At 54.6% G+C, this 23,090-nt stretch overlaps 3 protein-coding genes across 3 annotated transcripts; all 3 read right to left on the bottom strand.

Annotated features, from left to right (window-relative positions):
• Window positions 1-2,408: 2,408 nt before the first annotated feature.
• B4GALT7 (beta-1,4-galactosyltransferase 7) lies at window positions 2,409-7,014 on the bottom strand. The gene is made up of 6 exons (XM_074962033.1): window positions 6,881-7,014; window positions 5,910-6,263; window positions 4,564-4,789; window positions 4,160-4,243; window positions 3,813-3,917; window positions 2,409-3,593 (listed from the first exon to the last, which is right to left on the bottom strand). Exons 1-6 carry the CDS (start codon window positions 6,928-6,930, stop codon window positions 3,438-3,440), a joined length of 975 nt encoding a protein of 324 aa, XP_074818134.1. The 5' UTR covers window positions 6,931-7,014; the 3' UTR covers window positions 2,409-3,437.
• A 279-nt stretch (window positions 7,015-7,293) lies between these two features.
• On the bottom strand, window positions 7,294-13,253 carry TMED9 (transmembrane p24 trafficking protein 9). The gene is made up of 5 exons (XM_074960110.1): window positions 12,972-13,253; window positions 12,324-12,424; window positions 9,385-9,510; window positions 9,136-9,282; window positions 7,294-8,907 (listed from the first exon to the last, which is right to left on the bottom strand). Exons 1-5 carry the CDS (start codon window positions 13,114-13,116, stop codon window positions 8,758-8,760), a joined length of 669 nt encoding a protein of 222 aa, XP_074816211.1. The 5' UTR covers window positions 13,117-13,253; the 3' UTR covers window positions 7,294-8,757.
• Window positions 13,254-13,483: 230 nt separating this feature from the next.
• LMAN2 (lectin, mannose binding 2) lies at window positions 13,484-23,016 on the bottom strand. The gene is made up of 8 exons (XM_074960112.1): window positions 22,827-23,016; window positions 22,252-22,370; window positions 21,903-22,020; window positions 17,629-17,708; window positions 15,688-15,849; window positions 14,587-14,701; window positions 14,114-14,233; window positions 13,484-13,706 (listed from the first exon to the last, which is right to left on the bottom strand). The coding sequence occupies exons 1-8, from the start codon at window positions 23,014-23,016 to the stop codon at window positions 13,546-13,548; spliced, it is 1,065 nt and encodes a 354-aa protein (XP_074816213.1). The 3' UTR covers window positions 13,484-13,545.
• Between the last annotated feature and the right edge of the window lie 74 nt (window positions 23,017-23,090).

The following is a 23,090-nucleotide window of genomic DNA, read 5'->3' on the forward strand; positions in this document are numbered from 1 at the left end:
CTCCATGGCTGCATTCATGGACTACTGGGCAGCTTTTCCTTCACTCATTTCCAACCCTTTGTTCCTTGTCTCAGCTCCAGGCACCCACGTAACTAATCCCTCTTCTCCCAAGGGGTTCACCCCCTTGTGAGGTGTGTAGATTTATCCTGCATTTATCCATTGCTATGCCAAGATGGGCATCCAGCTCTGGGAATTGGTCTCTCCAGCACCCCCTTCTTGGCGCTGCCTCTAGTCATAGGTGTCTTTGGTAACGTGGTACCCAGATACCTCAGTGATGGGCACAGTATAATGACACAGAGGGAAAGGAGCACAGCATTCCAGGTACGGTCCCAGCCCTAATACAGGCTTTCCCTTCCCATCCAGTGCTTCTGCACATGCAGCTCCAAAACACAGTGACCAGCTCGAGTCTCTTTCCCCTCTGTCCTCCCAGACACACGCCCAATGTAACCCCTGTGTTCTCTCCTCTCCAGCAGCTCCTGCTCTGATGGCTCCCTCCCCGTGCACTGAGCTGCAGCTAAGGACCTACCTCTCCAAAGAGAGAGCCTACCAGGCCCCCTCTGCCGCAGCTAAGCACCCAGCTTCCTCCCACAGCCAGCCTGACCAGTGGGTCACCCTGCAGCAGCACCCTAAGAAATCCCAGCTGCTGGAGGAGGGGAACACAGAGTCATTGGGCAACTCCCCCGAGACACCTCAGACCACTAGCCCACCCCTTCGTGGGACACAGGAGGGTGGCAGCTCCCCACAGAGGTCACAAACCCTACATGCCTTCACGATGAGCCTTTCCCACCCTACCAGCACTAAGTTGCTGGGCACCGCTGCTGCAGGCTCTGGGCACAGCTGCACCCAGAGGTGCCAGCTACAGTTGCTCAGAGGCTGCCACGTCTGCTTGAGATGCTTTGGCTTGAGACTCAAGCCCTGACCCGAGTGCTGTGGCTTCCCGCCGTTCCCACTCCTGGGAGCTTTACAAATTCATACTATTTGGAGCAGGAAGTGCTGGCAAGACTGGTGATTCCATAGTGCATGAGATACCCCCACCCAAAGCTCTACCAATCAGTCACCCCAGCCCTCAGCACTGATGGCATGGACCCAGGCAGGAGGCTTTCTGCCCAGCCAGAGCTAGAGCTGACCCTCTGAGCCCTTAACTCCCTCCTGGACCCAGAGCTTTCCCCTCTATCCAACCCAGACAGGCGTGTCCCATCACCCCACCCCACCAGTCCCATGATGGTTATGCATTCCTCAGGGTGGAGCTAAGCACTTCACCCCCTGAGCTCTCCTCCCCCACCTGCCCCATCCCAGGGAAGGAACCCCGCCCCCTCACAGCAACTACCCCAGGTGCCAGTTCAGATGCGCAGAAAAAACCTTTTGAGTTTGCCATGAAGCGACAGATCCGTCCTGTTCCCTGGAGCTGCTCCCTTATGCTCCTGCAGGGGATTGCAGGAGGGCAGCAGATCCCTGCTTTAGGGGGTATTACCAGGGGCCAGTCCAGCTTGTGGGGGCCTAGCCCATGGGCTGAGCCTTGTAGTACCAACCCCACCCCCACCACGTGCAGCCCCCCACTCTGAGCAGAACATGGCCCTTCTCTAAGAGCTGATATCAGGCCCTGAGCTAAGTGGGCTTTTCCACCAAAGCAGAGCCTGGCAGGAGGGTGGGCAGGCCCCACAGCTGGTCCAAGACCTCCAGCTGCAAGGTTGCTGTTGCATTCAGCATTGTGTGATGCACCCAGCAGGACACTGTCATGCCTGGTCTGATGGCTGCATGGAAGGAAGGAGTGAAACCCTTCTGCGGGCTGGAAGAGCTAGCTTTGCTTCCTCCCCCCGTCTCATAACAATGAAAACAGGTTGGGGGTGAGAGGTTTAGACCCAGCAGAAGAAGCCACCTTCTGCAGCACTGAGCCTCCAGAGGCTGCAGGAGTGAAGCCCAGCAGTCCTGGCTCTACAAGCCATGGGGCTGGCAGTTATAGGGCTGCAGGTTCTTGGGCTAGCAGAACCCAGCCTACTGAGCAGCTGCTGTTGGCTGCAGCTGGAGGGGCTGGCCAATCTCTCGGTCCAAGAAGGAGGCTCAGTTCAGAGATTCCAAGGTCAGGAGGGACCTTAGTGATCGTCTAGTCAACCCTACTGTATAGCACGGGCCAGAGACCTATCCCCAAACCATTCCTGGAGCAGAGCTGTTAGAAAAACATCCAACTGGGATTTAAAAATGGTCAGTGGTGGAGAGTCCCCCAGGGCCCCGGAGAAGTTGTTCCTGTGGTTAATTACACACAAACACCACCCCTCTGGTCCTTCTCTAACCAGAAACATTCACTGGCCTGTGCTGTTCCCTGGGGTAGGCAGTCTCAGAACCTTGCCCCCTGCAGTACAGGAAGCCCCGTCTCTAGATGCTGGGGAGGAGCCCTGGGCTGGATTCTTGCACAGACACCATCCATGGCTTCACTGGCTTTAATGCCACCACTGCTGTGAATTAGCAGCCATTACATTCCAGGGGAACACACAGTACAGGATTTCCTAACCAGAGCTGGGAGAGGGCAGGGCCCAGGCTCGGTCCCTTCAGGGCCAGGGGGCACTAGAGGCCAAGGCACCAGATACTCACTCAAGTCCCATGGAGAAGGTTGGGGTATGGTCTGTACTGTGGGAAGTGGCACTGGCACTGCTGTGCTCTGGGGGATGCAGCAGGTGAGCAGTGACATGCTCACTAGCTGGGGTTCAACAGAAACATGACCTTACGCCACAGAAAGCAGGGGTGGGCAGCAGGCCCTAGAAGCCGCATGAAGGGGAATGGGAAGTTCTGGGCAGTATTGTAGCCAATACGTCCCATTCTCTGCTGAAATCCCAGCCCGTGTTAATGGGGTTCTAGGCCCCAGGGCCCCACTGCATCAACCAAACCTCTCTTGTGAGCCTCCTGAGTGACTGGCCCCCTGCCCTGACGGCTGCAGTTCCAGTGGGCCTGCCAAGGAGCTGGGGCACTGTCAGACACTCACAGCCCAGTTTCCATCTCTGCTTCCTCTTCGAATCACAGAGCAGTAGGGGAGCGAGGAGCAGGAGGAGCAGGGATGGTGCCTGCCCGAGGCTGGCATATGGGCACTGGTATGGAAAGTAGGGCGTGGCTAGGTGCATTGACATCACATGGTCCTGATGTGTCTTTATTGTCCCCTGGGAGTACGGAGGCGGCTCTGCCATGGCCAGCGCAAGGAGGGAGCGGCCTTCCTGCGGTGATGCCAGCACCTGTGCTGGGGGCCACAGTGTCTTGGTCTCAGTTCTGCCCTCCCAGCTGTACTGACCGAGGAGCTGGGCTGGCTCCTTAGCCCTCTTCCAGCCTGTCGCCTCCATGCCCCAGCCCTCGCGCTCAGCTGCTGCAGTGAACCTGCCCTGCACCGAATGGCCCCGCTGCAGTCCCTGAGCATCTCAGCATGGCAGGCATGACTGGGGCCTCAGGCAGGCTGCTCAGCTGAATGTGCACCAGGGGGTCTTGCTGGCATCACAGTCCAGCAGGATATTGAGGACAGTGCAGGGAGCTCCAGCCACACTCAGCGCCGTCCGGGACTCGATCTGATACCTCACATTGTTCAGCCCCCCATCCCGATCCACCTTGAACTGCTCCTGAGGAAGACAACACGGCATTCAGTTCACACACAGCAGAAAGGACAGTGCATAGAGCCAGCAGGGACAGGGCTAGAGCAACAAGCTGGGCTGGCTCAGACCCATGCAGCCGCATGCAGGTCACAGAGAGACACCACTTCCCTGGGCGCCCCTTCTCCCCTCCCCTCCAGTGCAGAGGTCAGAAGGGCCCCTGCCCCGCCCCAAGGGAGCAGCTCACACCTGCTTCTGGGTAGCAATGCGCTTCTGGTCTCGCTTCCTCCAGGCTGGGTCATGCAGGTGCTGGAAGGTCTTGTATCCAGTCTTTATTCCCGAGGGGCGGAAAAGCTGGGGGGAGAGCAGAGCGTGCATTAGTCACTGGAGCCCCTGCCCTAAGCCAGGTGCCCAGGCCCAAAGCTTCCTGCACCCCATCACCTCCTCCCCTGGGCTCAGCAGGACCTGTGGGAGGCTAGGCAGAGGGGCCAGCAGGGAGCTAGGCTGTCCTCTCCCAGGCACTGGCAAAGATCCTGGTGGCCATGCCTGGGGAACAGGGTGTTTTCTCTGGCCAGGAGCCTGGAGAGCATCCCTACCTGGAGGCCAGCTCCTTTGATCCGGCGATAGAACTCATCATCCTCTCGCCCCCAGCCCCAGAAGCGGTTGGACATCCCATTGCACTGAAATGAGAGAGTGTCACAGGGGTAGAAGCTTGTGATGTCCCCCTCCCTCAGCATCTGCCTGATGCACACACCCAGCCTAACCTCTGCAGCCAGGCAGGAGAGCAGTCCCATGGGGGAGAGCCATGGCCAGAGCACAGGGAACCACAGACAGAGCCCAACCAGCTCAGCCCATGAGCCCCCATTCCTAACACACCCTGTAGCTCCCTCCCTTTCGTGTCGCCCCTTTCATATTTCCAGGGTTGAGAAAAGTGATCCGTGAACAAGGAATCCTCCCCCAAACAGACGAGGACGTCACCCCACTGTGCGCCGGGACTTACCATCTCATAGTGCTGCTTGGTGAGCAGGAGGATGCCGCCCACGTAGGTTTTGTAGTGGTACAGTGGGTGCAGCTCTGGGGATGCCACATGGAAGGGCCCTGCCTCCGGGAAGCCGTAGTCCAGCGCCTCATTGCGGGGCAGGAGGTCGACGTCGTGCATGGCAATGTAATCAGTGTCATTGCCGCTCTCCAGGAAGCCGACGTTGATCAGAGATGCTCTGTTAAACCTGCTCAAGACACCAGGAAAATCTTGTCCCAGCACCAGGAGCATCAGGCCTTCCGTAGACGCAGCAGCAGCAGGCGGCTCAGTCATCCTCCAGACAGGCTTAGTCACCGTTACATCATTACCCAGCCCACCCTATGCACCGGCAGTCTCTCCTGGCTTCACAGCTGGGATCTCAGGCCCCAGGTGCTGCACCTCAACACTGAAATTACACCCATGCAGGGGGGACAGTAGCACCTGGCCACTATGGCTAGTAAGGGGCTAAAGCAACTAACAGTCAGTGCCTGTTCTAAGGGAAGCCCTTTGGGAAAGTGGGCTGGAGACTGGAGAGATGTTCAGCAAGGAGATGACATGTAAGAGACAAAGCATTAGTGTGGCTGGCATGTTGTAAGGGCCACCTGGAGGACAGGCAAAGCCAACATGGTGTGGCCAGCAGGGAGGGCTAAACACTGGTACCACCATCCAGGTAAAGTGGGCTCTTGGAAGGGATGACCCAGATGGGTGGGCATATGGGGGAGTATTAAGGCTGTTCTGAGGACACTAGCGAATATTGCGTCTTGCAGCTTTCCCCTGGTCCTCAGAGCTCCAGCCTCACAGCGCTCATAGTCAGGAAGAAAGTCTAGTGGCCTACAGTTAAATTTTCCTCTCCTGCTCAGGTCTGGCCCTGGGAAAGGACGATGGAGAAGGAAAATAACCCTTTACCTTTCTACAGGCTCTTCCACACAGACTATCATAACTCTTCACCGTCTCCAAAACTGGGCCCAACACGACACCTCCAGGCTCAGAGTAGCTGAAATTCCAGCTGCTCACACCCCAGCTCTCCCCAGTCCCCACATGCTCAGACCAGCAAAGAGAAAAGAAATGGTCCTCACTAAGCCCTGAAGGTCAAAATTCCCCCATCCGAGGAGAGTGTGATCCCCATTTTATAGCTGAGAAATCTGGGATATGGGTGCAAAGTGAGTTGCTCGGGGTCACAGAGCGAGTCTAGAACCCTCCGTAGTACAAACAATGCCCTGGGGAAGGGGCTGCCCCAAGCCTGGTACCTTGGGCCTCCAAAGTGCTCTGGCAGCACAGGGATAGAACCTGGGGCAGAGCTTAGCTCTGTGGGTGGCAAAGGACCATACCTGTAATGATCCACCTGGTTGAGCACGAAGATGTGGTGGCGGATCCTCTTCCTGCTGAGGAAGTGATGCATGTGAGGCACAAAAGCCAACAGCTCCTCGAAGCGTTCCCGGAATGGGATCAGCAGCGCCAGGCGGTGGGGGCCCCACGACAGGTCCTCAGCCCATGGGGCCCGGGACTCCGGGAGGCAGGGCTTCAGGGGGTCGGGGGCAGCTGCCCCACGGCCCCGACGGGCCACGTCGCCCGAGCAGCTGAGCTGCAGCCACAGCAGTGAGGCAAAGCCCAGAAGTAGCGTGACAAAGAAGAGCTGGAAGACGGAGCATTTCCGTGGCAGGAGGGCCAGCAGCCGGCGGGACCTGGGGCAAGGGGGAGTCAGAGCCCAGGCCCAGAGTGCGCTGCCCCCCGCCGCTCTCAGACCTCCTCCCAGACCCCCAGAGTCTGACCCGTCCTACTCCTCCATCCACAGACCCCCCCCCACAGACCCCGTCCCACTCTCCTCAACCCCCTCCCTGCCCCCCAGCGCCTGCCCCGATCCCCTCAACCCCCTCCCTGCCCCCCCCACAGACCCCGTCCCGCTCTCCTCAACCCCCTCCCTGCCCCGATCCCCCCCCCACAGACCCCGTCCCACTCTCCTCAACCCCCTCCCTGCCCCCCCCACAGACCCCATCCCGCTCTCCTCAACCCCCTCCCTGCCCCCCGGCGCCTGCCCCGATCCCCATAACCCCCTCCCTGCCCGCCCACAGACCCCGTCCCGCTCTCCTCAACCCCCTCCCTGCCCCCCAGCGCCTGCCCCGATCCCCATAACCCCCTCCCTGCCCCCCCACAGACCCCGTCCCGCTCTCCTCAACCCCCCCCGGCGCCTGCCCCGATCCCCTCAACGCCCTCCCTGCCCCCCCCCGCTCTCCTCAATCCCCTCCCTACCCCCCCAGAGACCCCGTCCCGCCCCCCGGCGCCTGCCCCGCCCCGCTCTCACCCGGCTCCCTCCCGGCCATACACCGCCGGCTTCCTGCGGGACGGGAACATGCTCCCAGGCGGCGCCGGGGGCGGCTCCCGTCTCCCTCCCCCGGGCCCGGGGCTGCCCGGCACGCTGGCTCAGGCACCAGGTCCGGCGCCGAGCGGGGTCCCCCGGCAACACGGCCCGGCCCCGCCGTTCCGCCTCCAGGGGCTCCCAGGCGGCGGGGAGGCGCGACCTGCCGCCACGTCAGCGGCCCGGGCCGGGCGTGCCCCGGGAGGGCCACGTGCCGTTACAGGGACCCGAGAGAAGGGCTGCCCGCCGCCACCCCCTACACGGGGCAGCTTGCCAGGCCCGAGGAGAAAGACTTCCCTCTCCCTTTTCCACCAAGCAGGCTCAGAAAGCAAGAAGCTGGGGCCACACACAAGCCCGTCCTCAGAGCGCTCTTTATTAAGAATCCATGATACAAGACAGTACTCAAAAGTCAGTAAGCAAGTGACCCAACACCCCCTTTGCCGCCCCGCTGTACGGAGAAAGGATGCACCAACCCATCTACTTCACTGCTGCACGCGCACCACGCTGGGGCCAGGGATGCCCCGCAGCCCCGTGGAAGGGGAAAGCTGGCTGCAGCGCTGGGGAACAGGAAGCTGAGTATGACCCCTCACCATTCCCCTAGGAGCAGCAGAGAATGGTGCTAAGTGGCACACTTACACCACCTGGAAAAGGAATGACTGCTGAAGTGGGAAGATAGGACAGCTTTGCCTTGTGTGCCCAGATCCCTGCTAACAAAATAGGAAAACAAATACTACACTAAAATATGCAGCCATCCCTGCACAGAAACTTGTGGGGTTCTAATCCCACAGTCCTCCTATTCCACAGTGATCAGCACCTTGGAAATACCCACAGCAGATACACAACGCTGTTGCCTCAGCCCCAAGGCAGCTAGTTCCAACCCCTGTACAGTCCCTTCACATTATGCATTTTACACAGATTAATAAACACTCAGTGCTGGGACAGACCAGGAGCCTCAGGGTGGCGTGGTAGCGCAGAGCCCCCCGTGCCATCACAATCAGTTCTGTCCTCTCTAGGGTGATCCAATGGTAGCATAGAGCAGCCAGTTCAGGACACAGTCATGCAGATTTCAGCACCTGGCTGAAGGTTCTGTGTACAAGGGAGCTTTTGCCTCTCTTTATACCAGCTTCTTGGCTGGAAGAAAATACTTGTGGTTCTCGTTGAAGGGATGAGGATTCCAGCCTTCTTGGAAAGGGGAGCACAGCTCATTGTAGGGGGTGAGCCTTGGGACAGGAGGAAATCCACAGGCAGACAGACAGACTCCACCTACATTCCCAGAGAGAGTTCAAATGCCACTCAGAGGAAGGAAGGCCCAGACCTCCTGGAGAAGGTTAGTGTGCCCTCAGAGGAATCCATGCAGGATAAACACTCTACCCCTTATTCCCAGGAAAGACGGTCCAGTAGTTAGGGTGCTAGCCTGAGACTTGGATTCAAGTTCTTGCTCTGCCAGAAACTTTGTGCAGAACCTGAGGCAAGTAACTTAGTCTCTAGGGCTCAGTTCCCATCTGTAACATGACAATAGCAGCCATGCCTGCCTCCCAGGGGTGCTGAGGATAAATATATTAAAGACTGGGAGGCTCTCAGATAGTACACCAATGGGGCCATGTAAGCACCACAGATTGAATGTGAGTGACTGAAACGCCATAACAAACCAATACAAGGAAATCCCACCCAAACTAGAAGTGAGGGAAGTGGTAGAGGCAGGTGACACTCAGCCCAGTCAGCTGGACAGTTGGGGGAAGGTGGGCGTGACCAGTCCAAGCTGCTGAAACTCAGATATTTGGCTCTGTTAAGAGAGGGCTGTTTGCTCATGCTGTGTGCCCTCTTTATACCAGTTTCTTGGCTTCAAAGAAACTCTTGAGGTGCCTCATCTGCCATACACCAATGGCAACGAGAATGAGGGTCTGGACAATGGACCACCAGAGAACCCGCTGGTTGGTGCTCTCACTGGTCTGGCGGAACCGCTCCTCTCGCCACTGCAGCAAGGAAACAACAACAGGTCAGAGAATCAAATACAGACTGATCCTCCCAGGCCCCAGAGACCAGTGGCTTCCCACGGCCCTCAGAACTCTCTAATAGTCACTGTCCAGCCGGGTAGGCCCCCCCTCCCAGGAACCTCCTTCCCAAACCATGAACACAGCCCCTGCTGCATCTCCCGTGTAGAGCGCTGCACTGGGCTGGCCAGGCTGTTTCAGGTTCCTCACCCGCTGGTAGTTCTGCTCCTTCTGGATTTGCTCCACCTGCTCAATGAGCTGCCGCACCCGGAGCTGCAGCTCACTCAGCTTGTCCTTGGCAGCAATCTCAGCATAGTCATTCGCATGTTCCCCCACCTGGATATCCAGATGTACCCTCTGCAGCAAGACAAGTGAACACAATCAGGTGTTCTGCCCCAGCACAATGCTACATGGACTGGGCCACCCCTCCCCTCTCTGTCCCGCATGGGCCCCCCTTACCAGCATACCCCCTGCAAAGAGGGAGAATTTGGTGGAGTTAGAATGCAGGCAGATCTGATGCTCTCCAGGAGTGTGCGAGGTGAAGGTGAATCTGCCCTCAGAGCCGTACTGCCTCGACAAGATGACCTGGAAGAGAAGGACAGGGCAGTAATGGCAGGCTCCAGAGTACAGCCAATCCAGGAGAATTTGAATGCAGTATGTCTGTGGGTCTGACAGCAGGGTGCATCAAGCTTTCTGGCAGAACACTTGGTACTACAGCTAAAGGGTCTGTCTGCCCAAAGCAAATGGTTTAGTGGTGAGATCTAGGTAGCAAGGCAGATTTACAGGGGTAGAGACAGTCTTCAAATCCCCTGTGCTGTCTGCCCAGGTGACAGTTAAAGCATCATATCGGGCCAAGAGCATAGAGCCAGATCAGCATTTCAGTTAGTTGCTCTCCTGAGATTCCATTCTACTGAACCTTAGAATCTGTTCATTAGCAATTTCAAAACAAGCGGGGCTCCAACCAAATGCACTGGGGAGGAGGAGATGGGAACTGCCAGATAAGGAAGGTTGGTCTTAGATGGAGCTCTATGTTCAGGACCAGACCATCAATAAGTCTAAGATCTTAGATCATGAAGTTTAACTAGACTGGGCAGGGATGGTGGCCCTAGCCTCTGTTTGCCAGAAGCTGGGAAATGGGCGACAGGGGATGGATCACTTGATTACCTGTTCTGTTCATTCCCTCTGAAGGACCTGGTATTGGCCACTGTCGGAAGACAGGATACTGGGCTAGATGGACCTTTGGTCTGACCCAGTATGGCTGTTCTTATGACTGGAAGTGAGTGGGCACTATGTACCAGAGGGGTCAGCAGTCACTGCACTGCTTAGAGTAGCTGACTTTGCAGAGAAGCAGCTAAAAACGAGATTTTTCTAATTTCAGTTTTGAACTACGAAAAGGAGTACTTGTGGCACCTTAGAGACTAATCAATTTATTTGAGCATAAGCTTTCGTGAGCTACAGCTCACTTCATCGGATGCATAAAGTGGAAAATACAGTGAGGAGATTTATATACACACAGACCATGAAAAAAATGGGTGTTTATCATACACATTGTAAGGAGAGTGATCACTTAAGATGAGCTATTACCAGCAGGAGAGTGGGGTGGGGGGAGAGAAAACCTTTTGAAGTGATAATCAAGGTGGGCCATTTGCAGCACATTTCCAGGAGTTAACAAGAACATCTGAGGAACAGTGGGGGGGGTGGGAGGGGTGAACAAGGGGAAATAGTTTTACTTTATATAATGACTCAACCACTCCCAGTCTCTATTCAAGCCTAAGTTAATCGTATCCAATTTGCAAATTAATTCCAATTCAGCAGTCTCTCGTTGGAATCTGTTTTCAAAGTTTTTTTGTTGAATAGTCACTTTTAGATCAGAAATCGAGTGACCAGAGAGATTGAAGTGTTCTCCACTGGTTTATGAATGTTATAATTCTTGACATCTGATTTGTGTCCATTTATTCTTTTATGTAGAGACTGTCCAGTTTGACCAATATACATGGCAGAGGGGCATTGCTGGCACATGATGGCATATATCACATTGGTAGATGTGCAGGTGAACGAGCCTCTGATAGTGTGGCTGATATTATTAGGCCCTATGATGGTGTCCCCTGAATAGATATGTGGGCACAGTTGGCAACGGGCTTTGTTGCAAGGATAGGTTCCTGGGTTAGTGGTTCTGTTGTGTGGTATGTGGTTGCTGGTGAGTAATCGCTTCAGGTTGGGGGGCTGTCTGTAGGCAAGGACTGGCCTGTCTCCCAAGATCTGTGAGAGTGATGGGTCATCCTTCAGGATAGGTTGTAGATCCTTGATAATGCGTTGGAGAGGTTTTAGTTGGGGGCTGAAGGTGACGGCTAGTGGCGTTCTGTTATTTTCTTTGTTGGGCCTGTCCTGTAGTAGGTGACTTCTTGGTACTTTTCTGGCTCTGTCAATCTGTTTCTTCACTTCAGCAGGTGGGTTTTGTAGTTGTAAGAATGCTTGATAGAGATCTTGTAGGTGTTTGTCTCTGCCTGAGGGGCTGGAGCAAATGCGGTTGTATCGTAGAGCTTGGCTGTAGACAATGGATCGTGTGGTGTGGTCTGGGTGAAAGCTGGAGGCATGTAGGTAGGAATAGCAGTCAGTAGGTTTCCGGTATAGGGTGGTGTTTATGTGACCATTGCTTATTAGCACTGTAGTGTCCAGGACGTGGATCTCTTGTGTGGACTGGTCCAGGCTGAGGTTGATGGTGGGATGGAAATTGTTGAAATCATGGTGGAATTCCTCAAGGGCTTCTTTTCTAGATTTTTTTCTAGATTCAGCATCATGTTGCTAAAAACCTCTCAGAACCAGGCAGCAATAGAAAAATCAGGCAGATGGACCTAAAACCACAGCTTGCCCACGTGCCGCAAAGACAGCCAAGGCAGAATCACCAGTATCTATGGTGATTTCAAACCAGGGAAATGTCGTGTCTCAAGTCAACAGGATACATGGACAAAGCCTTAATGGTCTGGATGTGGCACCTGCCCAGGGAGGTTCTGGAATCTCCATCACTGAAGATTTTTAAGAGCAGGTTACACAAACACCTGTCAGGGGTGGTCTAGAATAATACTAAGTCCTGCCAGGAATGCAGGGCACTGGTCTAAGATGACCTCTCAAAGTCCTTTCCATCCTATGGTTGCTCTGTTTCATAGAATCAAAGTTAGAGCCTAAGTAAGACAATTCAGTGGAACTGCAAGCAGATGCAGAAGGGGTGCCCCTCACCATGGGCACTGGCTCTGGGCTGCTCAGTCCCATTACCGTGATGCTGTAGCTTTTGGGCCCCATGGGATGGGTAGGAGAACATATTCAGGTTGGGGAACCAGAGCACCTATTCTGATCCTGGGCTGAAAGATGTACCAGTATGTTCTCTCCCCCAACCCAGGTACCTTATCATCAGGGTCCTTCACCTCCACGAACATGCCAAGCCCAGGTGTGGCAGGCATGTAATCCTCCCGTTGCTTATCATATAGCTGGGTACGGTAATTCCCTGCAGGGGAGGGCAACACTAGGAGAACCACCCTGGTCAAACACATAGCCCCCAGCACCATGCCCGTGTACCCCCCCCCCCCGAACTTTCCTCCTATTCCCCACTACAGAGTCCCCAGTAGTCTCCCCACAGCACCTATCTCCATACCCGCCCCCATGCGGCACGTAACCCCATGCTGTCCCCTCCCCCCCCCGGCACGTAACCCCATGCTGTCCCTCTCTCGCCATGGCACCTCCCCCCTCCCCCCCCGGCACGTAACCCCATGCTGTCCCTCCCCCGCCATGGCACCTACCCCCTCCTGTCCCTCCCCCGCCATGGCACCTACCCCCCTGCTGTCCCCGCCCGCGGCACCTACCCCCTCCCCCCCCCCGCCATGGCACCTAACCCCATGCTGTCCCCTCCCCCCCCCGGGCACGTAACCCCATGCTGTCCCTCCCCCCCCCGGGCACGTAACCCCATGCTGTCCCTCCCCCGCCATGGCACCTACCCCCATGCTGTCCCCGCCCGCGGCACCTACCCCCTCCCCCCGGCGATGCGCCCCCCGCACCTATCACCATGGTCTCGTCCGGGATCTCCTCAATGAAGCAGCGGCGCTCAGTCTCGCCCAGGTGGAAGTAGAGGCCGAAACCGCGGGACACGGCGCCAGCGAGCAGCAGCAGGCCCAGGCCCACCGGTCCGCCGGGAGCCGCCATCTTCCCCGCCGAACGCCACGTCAGGCCGCGCGCAGCTCATCGGACGGGACTACAACTCCCGGCGGCCCCGCGCGGCGCGAGCCCGGCAACAGTCCTCGCGCGGCCCCCGCCCAGGCTCGGCTGGCCGCGGACCTTCACCGCCCTCCCGGGCCGCTCTGGGGGCGGCACCGGCCAGCACGGCACGAGCCAAGGGCAGGCCGGAGCCGCGGGGGAGAACCCGCCCGTGTCTGTGCCCCCCGCCCACCCCGCAGAGCCAGGGGCAGGGCTCGCTCACCCCTGCCGCTTGTTTGACACAGGCTACCTTGGAGGAGCTAAGGCAGAAACAAGATACCAGAACTGTTATTTCTCCAAAAACAGCTTTTTAGAAACCAGAGTTTTGTACAATCCCCCATAGAAAAGGTCCCGGCCGGGGCCGGGCCAGCTCCTCCACTAGTAAAAACGCTTGTTCCGCTCCTGCCGTCTCTGGAAGACCACAGCCCCCACCACAGCACACACAATGATGCCCAGCAGGGCGCAGAGCAGCAGCTGGAACACCTTCCAGCCAGTCAGGGGCCCACTTCGGAAATTCCCTGTCGGGTCATCCACGTTGTCTGTGGGCAGGAAAGAACAAGGCTTAGAGCAGAGAGATTTACCTCCACCAAGTCTCCTATTCCACCTTGAGCTTGGGATCTCTCATAGTTAACAAACGGGCTAATGCTGACCTGCCAAATCCCCCTCCCAAGAGAGTGGCTTTTGGACAAGTCAATGTCTATCATTACTGTGTTAAGAGCAGGCAGGGAGATCCCATTGCGCAGGCTGGGGTAGAAAAATCCACATACACCCCCAAGCTGTATGTAAGAAATGCCCTCCCACCAGCGATGCTATGCAGTGTTGGATCTCACACTGCTTGTGGCCAAGGGCCCAGCATTGGTCTATTTAGGTCAGCGCTCAGCAGGCCTGAAGGAATGAATGACACAGGAAGCATTTATCATGGGTCTCCAGAGCCCAGAAGATTCACCTTTTGGTGACTTAAGGAGGCTGACACTGGGCTCAATCTTTGTCCAGTCGATGTTCTCTTCCTCTGGTGGATGCTGTACCATCAGCTGAAATAGCTTCATTGAGATGATGTCATGATTGTCTAGGAAACAAGCATCAATTATTAGATGATGGCACAGCCCTTTCTGAGCTGCATGCCTTCAAAGACACATGAAAAGATTCCTCTCGTGCTCTGCCATGCCCTGGTCTCCCTCAGGCCCACCCTCCCTGACTCAGAGACCTGGCTTCCATTGGGGAGGCTTTCCCCCACTGCCTAACCAAAGAGCCTGCTCTCTTTCCCAGGCTGCTTGTCTCCTCTCCTGCATGGTTAAGAACTCCAAGTGCTCAGCCCGCTGCAAGAAAGCACTGGAAAGCCACTCCACCCACAGCACCATGCCCCAGCCCCCAGAGCTGGCTTGGGTTGAGAACATACTCCAATTCAAAAGGTGCTCTCACCAGACAGGTCCCCTGTGCCAGCAGAAGCCCCAAAGAAGTAGCCAGTGGGCAGTCGGACTCCTGCAATGTCAATGCAGTTCTTCCACTCATTCTTGTCCTCCACATCGGTCATCACCTGCCAGGAAAAGGCAATGTCAGTTCAGGGCGTAGAACCAAGGGCATCAGAGCCTTCTGAAGCCGGAAGCAGGAGTGGGGCCAGGGAGCCCACCTCACCTCCCATCCGGGGCCAAAAGCAGCCCCCTGCCCTGGCTCCATGTCCGGCCCATCGTAAGCGTAGGTGGAGGGTTTGTATTGGCTCCTCACAGCCACCCGTGTGGCTCTCCCTGACCCAGCTCCAGCAGGGGCCTTAGAGCTGCAGCCCAGGCAGTTGTGGGGAGGCACGGCACGGATCCTCCACCTGCCGGTGGTGTCAGGTGTCCACCAACAGAAGCCCCTGGCCTTTGTCCCAGCCCCCCAGGGCAGGCAGAAGGTCCAGGCTGCAGCTCCCCACAGCGGTCTGTGCGGCTCTTAGCATGGCCGGGCTGTGGCTCTGAGGCCTGCCCCACCCAGCCAGGTCAGGGGGAGACATGAGCGGCTGTGGTGAGCCGGCACAGAGTCATGGACCATCTACTTCCAGCGGGCTGGGAGCCTGGGGGACAGGCCAGGGGCTGCTGTCAGCCCCCGGCCCCATGCAGGCAGGTGGAGGGTCCACATGCACGGCTCCCACAACTGCCCGGGCTCCCCTCCCCGGCTGGACTCCATGGTAGCCTGGTGGTGGTGGTGGGTCCTGGGGTGGGGGAGGGGGAAGAGGAGGGGAAGGGGGTGGGTCTGCCCCAGCAAAAGTCTACTTTGAAAAAGTGGGACAGCCTTGGCCCCTTCTGTTCTAGCACCACGGTGCAGAGCCCTGCCCAGCCCAGCCTCATCCTCTCTAGAGGCGCAGTGGCAAGAGGGCAGGTTGGCTGATCCAGGTGTTGGGAGGACAGCCCTTTCTCAGCATATCACCCCTTGGCCTTGGCAGCGCTGCCATTCCCACCACTGTCCTTCCCAGCACAAACTCAACTGCACGGCTCAGAAAGCCTACAACAGGCATGAAGCTCAGCGCCATCTCCAAACACATCTCACCGTCAGCCGGCCCCTGGAGTAACGAACTGCCAGGAAAGTGTCATGGTTCTGATTTCGAAGATCAGCCGTGCAGCCAGCTAGCTCTGTCCAGCGCCCATCCTTACTGTGATCATAGGCCAGGGAGCCGTTGTTCACCATGGCAGAGATGTATGGGAACACACGCTGTAGGTGCGGAGAAGGAGAACATTACTCTGAGCCTTCTACAAGCTGGGAGAGATCTGCATTCGGGACAGATGTGTCCCACAAGCCTGAGCCTCCACCTAACAGGGCCCGTGTGCATACCCCATAGGACTAGGCACCTAACCGGGGCACAGACCTACCATCCCCTGTGGCACTGAAGCTATGGCTTTGCCTAAAGGGGCCTAATGAAGAAGAGCAGCAAATAAGTCAAAGGTTCTTTTCTAGGTTGACGTCAGGATGTATTTTGTTGAGGGAAACAGATATAGAGAGATCCTTCTATCCAGTCCTTAGGCCATTCATTTCCCAAGTGTCTCAGTTGGAGCACACAAAACGATCAGATGAGCACAGAATTAGGAAGGCTCCAAGCAAGGGAGCAGTTCTTTCTGCCTGCCCATCCTGAGCACAGACAATGACCAGCTCCATCAGGTTTGTACTGAGAAATAAACCTCCCTCCTAGCATTTTCCTCCTCCCTAACATGCTTCTGACCCCTTTGATACAGGATGGGCCGCCTCAGATCTTGATTATATTTATTACTTGGATTCCAGTAGCACCTAGGAGACCAGGATCACACTGTACAAGCACAGTTCCAAAGAGTTTACAATTGAAGTATAAAACAAGAAACACCAGATGGTCATAGACAGATGTGGAAGTACAAGCAAACAAGATAATACTGGTTGGCATAAAAGGCAGCGGTCTCTGCACACTAGTGGCTTAACCATTGTCAAGCTTTTTTTTTTTTTTTTTTTTTGGCAGACATCACAGAAAAAGAGAGCCTTTGGGAGAATGCTGAAGGAGCTTTGCGGATGCTCAGGAAAAGCTCCTCCCAAATATGAGGGGCAGCATGGGAGAAAGCACAAAGGTGTTCATTTGAAAATGTAGACAAACGAGCAGTGGAAGTGGGCATCATGAATCACTCAGATGCGAGCATCCAAAGATCATTAGTGGAGGACAGGTAGTGGGGAGAGGCCACGAAGGGCCTTGAAAGTGAAGACAAGCAGCTTGTGTTTGATGAGACAGAGAAGATGGAGCCAGTGGATCTTGTTAGATGAAAGTTACCATGGCAGCCAGAAGATGTAACAAGACTTGCACACACATGGGAGAAAGGAGGAGAATCAACAACAAAGATACACCCCCTGGTGAGCACGTTTTGGATGGCTTTCTGCCAAGCTGAGCTGTGGGCTTAAGAGTTAGTACAGGAACGATTAGACAAAAGTTTTCCTTTTACTATTCTTTTCCATTTCCATTGTGTGTGTTTGCAACCAAGGGCAGGACTAATCTGGCAGGATTAACCTATGATCTAGCAACGGACATTTACTAAATCGTCATAAGGGCTGAAAGCTCCCTGAGAGACCTGGATGAAGTGGGGGAACTCAGGGCAGGTTTTCTTTGATCTGCAATTTTAAGTTTTTCCTTTATATATTTAGTAAGTGGCGCGAGGGTCGTGTTTCTTCCTTGCATCTCTCCCCCAGGTCAGCAGGAATCAGCGACCCTGAAAATAGGTTCTTTCTAGCTAGGAAATCTGGCCTGTGCTAGTGCCTCAACATGTCCTTACCCTCCCCTTTTTCCTACTACATACATCTCTTCCTCTCCCTTCCACTGCAGGAAGTACAGTCAGGCTAGCCACAGCCCCTTGCCCCCACAACAGGTGATGTGCTAAGACCACACAGCAAGAAAAGATGGCTCCTTGGTGCTAGTCACAATGAGCCCTGTCCATGCTGCCAGGAGCCTGAGACCTCCCCAGGCTTCCTGTCACCACTTACCTCTGTTGCTTCATCATTGGGGTATGTGTCCAGGAAAATGGCCAAGCCATGGAAATTATCCTTGCTACCAAAGACAGGGCCTAGAGAAGCAAAGCAGCACAGGTTAATAGTGCTCTGACAGAGGGGCTACGCAGATCTTCAAATCACACCTACCACTCATGATACACAAGGCAGATTCACTTTTCCAACTCGACATGAGATGGAGGAAAAAGGGCACTAAGGACCCTCCAACTCTGCATTGCAGTGACCAGTCTCTGGTGAACGTCTCACCCCACTGTTAGCCAACGTGTGTTATACATATTACTGATACCACTATCTATGAAGTGCATGTTATGAATACTCTGTGTATAAATGTTGGCTATTTATGCCAACTGACTTGTACTTGTTTTTCCCAACAATGCTGTTCACTCTTATTCACTGGTATATTGCACAATACCTTTGAACAGGACAACTCAGCATTTGGCCTAAGTGGATAGAAATACTGTCAAAGGCAAAATCCATTAATATTCTGCCCTGGTATGAGCTGGGCAGCTAACTTCATGGATCAATAACTGGAATGTTAATGTCCAAAACAAAGACAAAATAAAGGTACAGAACAACAAGTTCAGGAACTGGTACAAGTTGGTGGGTTGAATCTTAGGTACCTCATAAAATGCTTTGTTACTTGTCAGCAACTGTTCTCTACGTAGAAGTGGTTTTGGGGGTGTATCCCTGAAGCGCACATTCTGTGTAAGATGAACATGCTACAAGACAAGAATTGCTTCCCAAAAGGAGGGAAATGTTTACTTTTCGTACTGTAATGCTTGGTCTTTAGAAAATAAATTTGGTTAAGTTTATTATTTGGGCTCTTGAACATTTTTAAGAGCAATCAGCAAGTGTAGTCAAACATTTGGCTACGCTTTTAATGAACAGACTAAGGTAGCTATCAAATCCGCCAGTTGGGTTTTATGAAATGCTCCCACACAGAAAAATCACACCTTTCAAGCCGCTTCTACCCAAGCAACGTGAATAAGTAGTCTTTAATTCATTGTTACAAGTAACTTCTATAGAGGAAAGCGCTACTGGAGATCTTAGGTGCTAGAGACTAGTAAGACTGATACCAAGAAGAAGCAGCGAAAGCCACGTGTTATACAACAGGGACAAACCAGCCCAGCTTTTGTCAGGGTAAGTCATGAAGTGAGGCATGGCTCAGAGCTCAGAACCCTAGCTTGGCATAGATAGCAAATAGAGGCGAATCTTGACACACACTTTGGAGTTAGGTTTCAGAGTGGTAGCCGTGTTTGTCTGTACCAGCAAAAACAATGGAGGAGTCCTTGTGGCACCTCAGAGACTAACAAATTTATTTGGGCATAAGCTTTCGTGGGCTAGAACCCACTTAACCAGATGCATGGACTGGAAGATACAGGAGCAGGTATAAATACATGAAAGGACAGGAGTTCCCTTACCAAGTGTGAGGTCAGTCTAACGACACAAGTTACTTAACAGCAGGATACCAAGGGAAGAAAAATAACTTGAAGTGGTAATGAGAGTGGCCCATTTCAGACAGTTGACAAGAAGGTGTGAGTAACAGTAGGGGGAAATTAGTATTGGGGAAAATTAGGTTTAGGTTTTGTAATGACCCAACCACTCCCAGTCTTTATTCAGGCCTAATCTGATGGAGTCCAGTTTGCAGATTAATTCCAGTTCTGCAGTTTCACATTGGAATCTGTTTTGGAAGTTTTTCTGTTGAAGAATTGCCACTTTTAGGTCTGTTATTGAGTGACCAGAGTGTGCTCCTACTGCTTTTTGAATGTTATGATTCCTGATGTCAGATTTGTGTCCATTTATTCTTTTGTGTAGAGACTGTCCGGTTTGGCCAATGTACATGGCAGAGGGGCATTGCTGGCACGATGGCATATATTACATTGGTAGGTGTGCAGGTGAACGAGCCTCTTATGGTGTGGCTGATGTGATTAGGTCCTATGATGGTGTCCCCTGAATAGATGTGGACAGAGTTGGCAATGGCTTTGTTGCAAGGATAGGTTCCTGGGTTAGTGTTTTTGTTGTGTGGTTGCTGGTGAGTATTTGCTTCAGGTTGGGGGCTTGTCTCCCAAGATCTGTGAGAGTGAGGGACTGTCCTTCGGGATAGGTTGTAGATCTTTGATGATGCTCTGGAGGGGTTTTAGTTCGGGGCTGAAGGTGACGGCTAGTTACTTTCTTTGTTGGGCCTGTCCTGGAGTAGGTGACTTCTGGATATTCTTCTGGCTCTGTCAATCTGTTTCTTCACATCAGCAGGTGGGGTATGGTAGTTTTAAGAACACTTGACAGAGATATTGTAGGTGTTTGTCTCTGTCTGAGGGGTTGGAGCAAATGCGGTTGTACCGCAGAGCTTGGATGTAGACAATGGATCGTGTGATGTGGTCTGGATGAAAGCTGGAGGCATGTAGGTAAGTATACCAGTCAGTAGGTTTCCGGTATAGGGTGGTGTTTATGTGGCCATCACTTATTAGCACTGTAGTGTCCAGGAAGTGGATCTCTTATGTGGACTGGTCCAGGCTGAGGTTGATGGTGGGATGGAAACTGTTGAAATCATGGTGGAATTCCTCAAGGGCTTCTTTTCCATGGGTCCAGATGATGAAGATGTCATCAATGTATTGTAAGCAGAGTAGAGGTATTAGGAGACGAGAGCTGAGAAAGCGTTGTTCTAAGTCAGCCATAAAAATGTTGGTATACTATGGGGCCAAGCGGGTACCCACAGCAGTGCTGCTGACTTGAAGGTATACATTGTCCCCAAATGTGAAATAGCTGTGGGTGAGGACAAAGTCAAAGTTCAGCCACCAGGTTTGCCGTGACATTATCAGGGATACTGTTCCTGTCGGCTTGTAGTCCATCTTTGTGTGGAATGCTGGTGTAGAGGGCTTCTACATCCATAGTGGCCAGGATGGCGTTTTCTGGAAGATCACCAATGGATTGTAGTTTCCTCAGGAAGTCAGTGGTGTCTTGAAGATAGCTAGGAGTGCTGGTAGCGCAGGGTCTGAGGAGAGAGTCTACACAGCCAGACAATCCTGCTGTCAGGGTGCCAATGCCCAAGATGATGGGGCGTCCAGGATTTCCAGGTTTATGGATCTTGGGTAGCAGATAGAATACCCCTGATTGTGGTTCTAGGGATGTGTCTGTGCAGATTTGTTCCTGTGCTTTTTCAGGGAGTTTCTTGAGCAAATGGTGTAGTTTCTTTTGGTAATCCTCAGTGGGACCAGAGGGCAATGGCCAGTAGAATGTGGTGTTGGAGAGCTGCCTAGCAGCCTCTCGTTCATATTCCAACCTATTCATGACGACAACAGCACCTCCTTTGTCAGCCTTTTTGATTATGATGTCAGAGTTGTTCCTGAGGCTGTGGATGGCGTTGTGCTCTGCATGGCTGAGGTTATGGGGCAAGTGATGCTGCTTTTCCACAATTTCAGCCCGTGTACATCGGTGAAAGCACTCTATGTAGAAGTCCAGTCTGTTTTTTCGACCTTCAGGAGGAGTCCACGCAGAATCCTTCTTTTTGTAGTGTTGGTGGGAAGGTTTCTGTGGATTAGTGTGCTGTTCAGAGGTGTGCTGGAAATATTCCTTGAGTCAGAGACGCCGAAAGTAGGATTCCAGGTCACCGCAGAACTGGATCATGTATCTGTATCTGAAATGGGCCACTCCCATTACCACTTCAAAAGTTATTTTTCCTCCCTTGGTATCCTGCTGCTAAGTGAATTGTCTCGTTAGACTGACCCCTCATTTGGTAAGGAAACTCCTGTCCTTTCACGTATTTATACCTGCTCCTGTATCTTCCACTCCATGCATCTGATGAATTGGGTTCTAGCCCACAAATGCTTATGCCCAAATAATTTTGTTAGTCTCTAAGGTGCCACAAGAACTCCTCGTTGTTTTTACTTTGGAGTTAGCTTCCCAGACCTGAAAAAGGGCTGTGTGTAGCTTGAAAGCTTCTCTCTCTCACCAACAGCAGTTGGTCCAATACAAGATATTGCCTCACCCACCTTGTCTCTCCGACTTTGGATAGAGATACTCGGCAGAGTGGACTGGCAACCCCCACTCTTTGCGCCCTAGAAGTAGACTCAAAAGGGAGCACCCCAGTGCTCTGTGGCACACTAGTTACATTTCCCCCTCCTGAGCTGCTGCTGGCAATTACTGAAAGGATGAAGTGTAGAATCCATTATGACAGGAAACTTGCCCACCCCACCCCCGCAGTGGGAGAGACACCTCTCTCTCTAGGAGTGCATGCACCATCCCCTACTATGTACCTGGCATGAGGCGTTCCCGGGTGTACCACAGGGCAAAGCCATCCCCGTGTAGGTTCTTCTTGCCTGCTCCATGGATCTTGAAGTGGACATGGAGCTCCCAGTCCTTGAGGAAGCAGGGCTGTGAGAAGGAATCACACTCAGTACCATGGATAGCATTTCATGGACACCTCCCCCCCCCCATGGGGACTCCAAGAAAGAACTTCTTAGCCACTGCACCCTCTCTCTTTCCTTTCAGGGACATCAGCTATAGTCCCCACAGAAGCTGCAGCATTCACCCTCATTCAGGGCTTGGAACTCCAGCTCCCGAGTTACCCAAATGGAATCCCCTCCATCTCAAGGCTGCACTCACCACACGGTTCCAAATGGAGCCCTCTTTGCTACGCTCATCAGGAGTCAAGCGGACATACTGGCTGGTGAGCATTGTGCTCCCCTGGAAGTCCCAGAGGGGCATTGAACTGGAACCAACCCCTAGAGCAGAGAGAACGAGTACAATGGAGATCACAAGCTAAGCCGAGAGGGAAGGGCTGCAATGGCTCTGGGAGCCGCAGAGAATGACCGTGCTGGGGGCAGGCCAAGCTGGACAAACGCCAGAGAAAGGCCTGTGGGGACCCAATGGGAAGGTGGGGCCAGCGAGCCTCCCAACATCTCTGCCCTGCTCCCGGAGGGGGAGAAGCGGCCGGAGCGGGGCGGGGCCTGTCCCAGAGGGGCATCCCCAGCCCCGCACCCCCCAGGCCCCTGCCCCTCACCCTGGTAGGGGAGAAGCGGCTGGAGCGGGGCGGGGCCTGTCCCAGGGGGGCGTCCCCAGCCCCGCTGCCCCCAGGCCCCTGCCCCTCACCCTGGTAGGGGAGAAGCGGCCGGAGCAGGGTGGGGCCTGTCCCAGAGGGGCGTCCCCAGCCCCGCTCCCCCCAGGCCCCTGCCCCTCACCCTGGTAGGGCTTGGTCAGCGAGTGCTCCCGCTTCAGGTGCTCGTTGTTCCCGTCGGTGAGCTCGGCGGCCCCGCGCCGCAGCCCGGACGCCAGCAGCAGCAGCGCCCCGCACAGGAGGCCGCGCACGGGGCAGCCTCGGCCCCACCGCCCGCGGCGCGCGCAGCCGCCTCCGCCCGGACCCGCCGCCATCCCTCTCCCCCTGCTTCCGGCCGGAACCGGAACGCACCAGCCGCCCGGAAACTCCCAGCAAGGGCCGCGCCAGC

This window comes from Natator depressus, chromosome 8, assembly GCF_965152275.1.
Source record: "Natator depressus isolate rNatDep1 chromosome 8, rNatDep2.hap1, whole genome shotgun sequence".
Classification (NCBI taxonomy): Eukaryota; Metazoa; Chordata; order Testudines; family Cheloniidae; genus Natator; species Natator depressus.

Bases quoted from the DNA above. Each gene is read 5' to 3' on its own strand.
- TMED9 (XM_074960110.1), bottom strand. From the start codon at position 13,116: ATGGCGGCTCCCGGCGGACCGGTGGGCCTGGGCCTGCTGCTGCTCGCT. The intron at 9,511-12,323 runs GTACCTGGGTTG...CTTCTCTTCCAG, and splicing joins TGAAGGACCCTGATGATAAG to GTCATCTTGTCGAGGCAGTA. The intron at 9,283-9,384 runs GTAAGGGGGGCC...GTCTTGCTGCAG, and splicing joins TCTTTGCAGGGGGTATGCTG to AGGGTACATCTGGATATCCA.
- B4GALT7 (XM_074962033.1), bottom strand. From the start codon at position 6,930: ATGTTCCCGTCCCGCAGGAAGCCGGCGGTGTATGGCCGGGAGGGAGCC. The intron at 3,918-4,159 runs GTAGGGATGCTC...CTCTCCCCCCAG, and splicing joins TCAAAGGAGCTGGCCTCCAG to CTTTTCCGCCCCTCGGGAAT. The intron at 3,594-3,812 runs GTGTGAGCTGCT...TGTCTTCCTCAG, and splicing joins GCATTGCTACCCAGAAGCAG to GAGCAGTTCAAGGTGGATCG.
- LMAN2 (XM_074960112.1), bottom strand. From the start codon at position 23,016: ATGGCGGCGGGTCCGGGCGGAGGCGGCTGCGCGCGCCGCGGGCGGTGG. The intron at 17,709-21,902 runs GTACATAGTAGG...TTGCTTCTCTAG, and splicing joins CCGGGAACGCCTCATGCCAG to GCCCTGTCTTTGGTAGCAAG. The intron at 13,707-14,113 runs GTGAATCTTCTG...TCCTGCCCACAG, and splicing joins CCTCCTTAAGTCACCAAAAG to ACAACGTGGATGACCCGACA.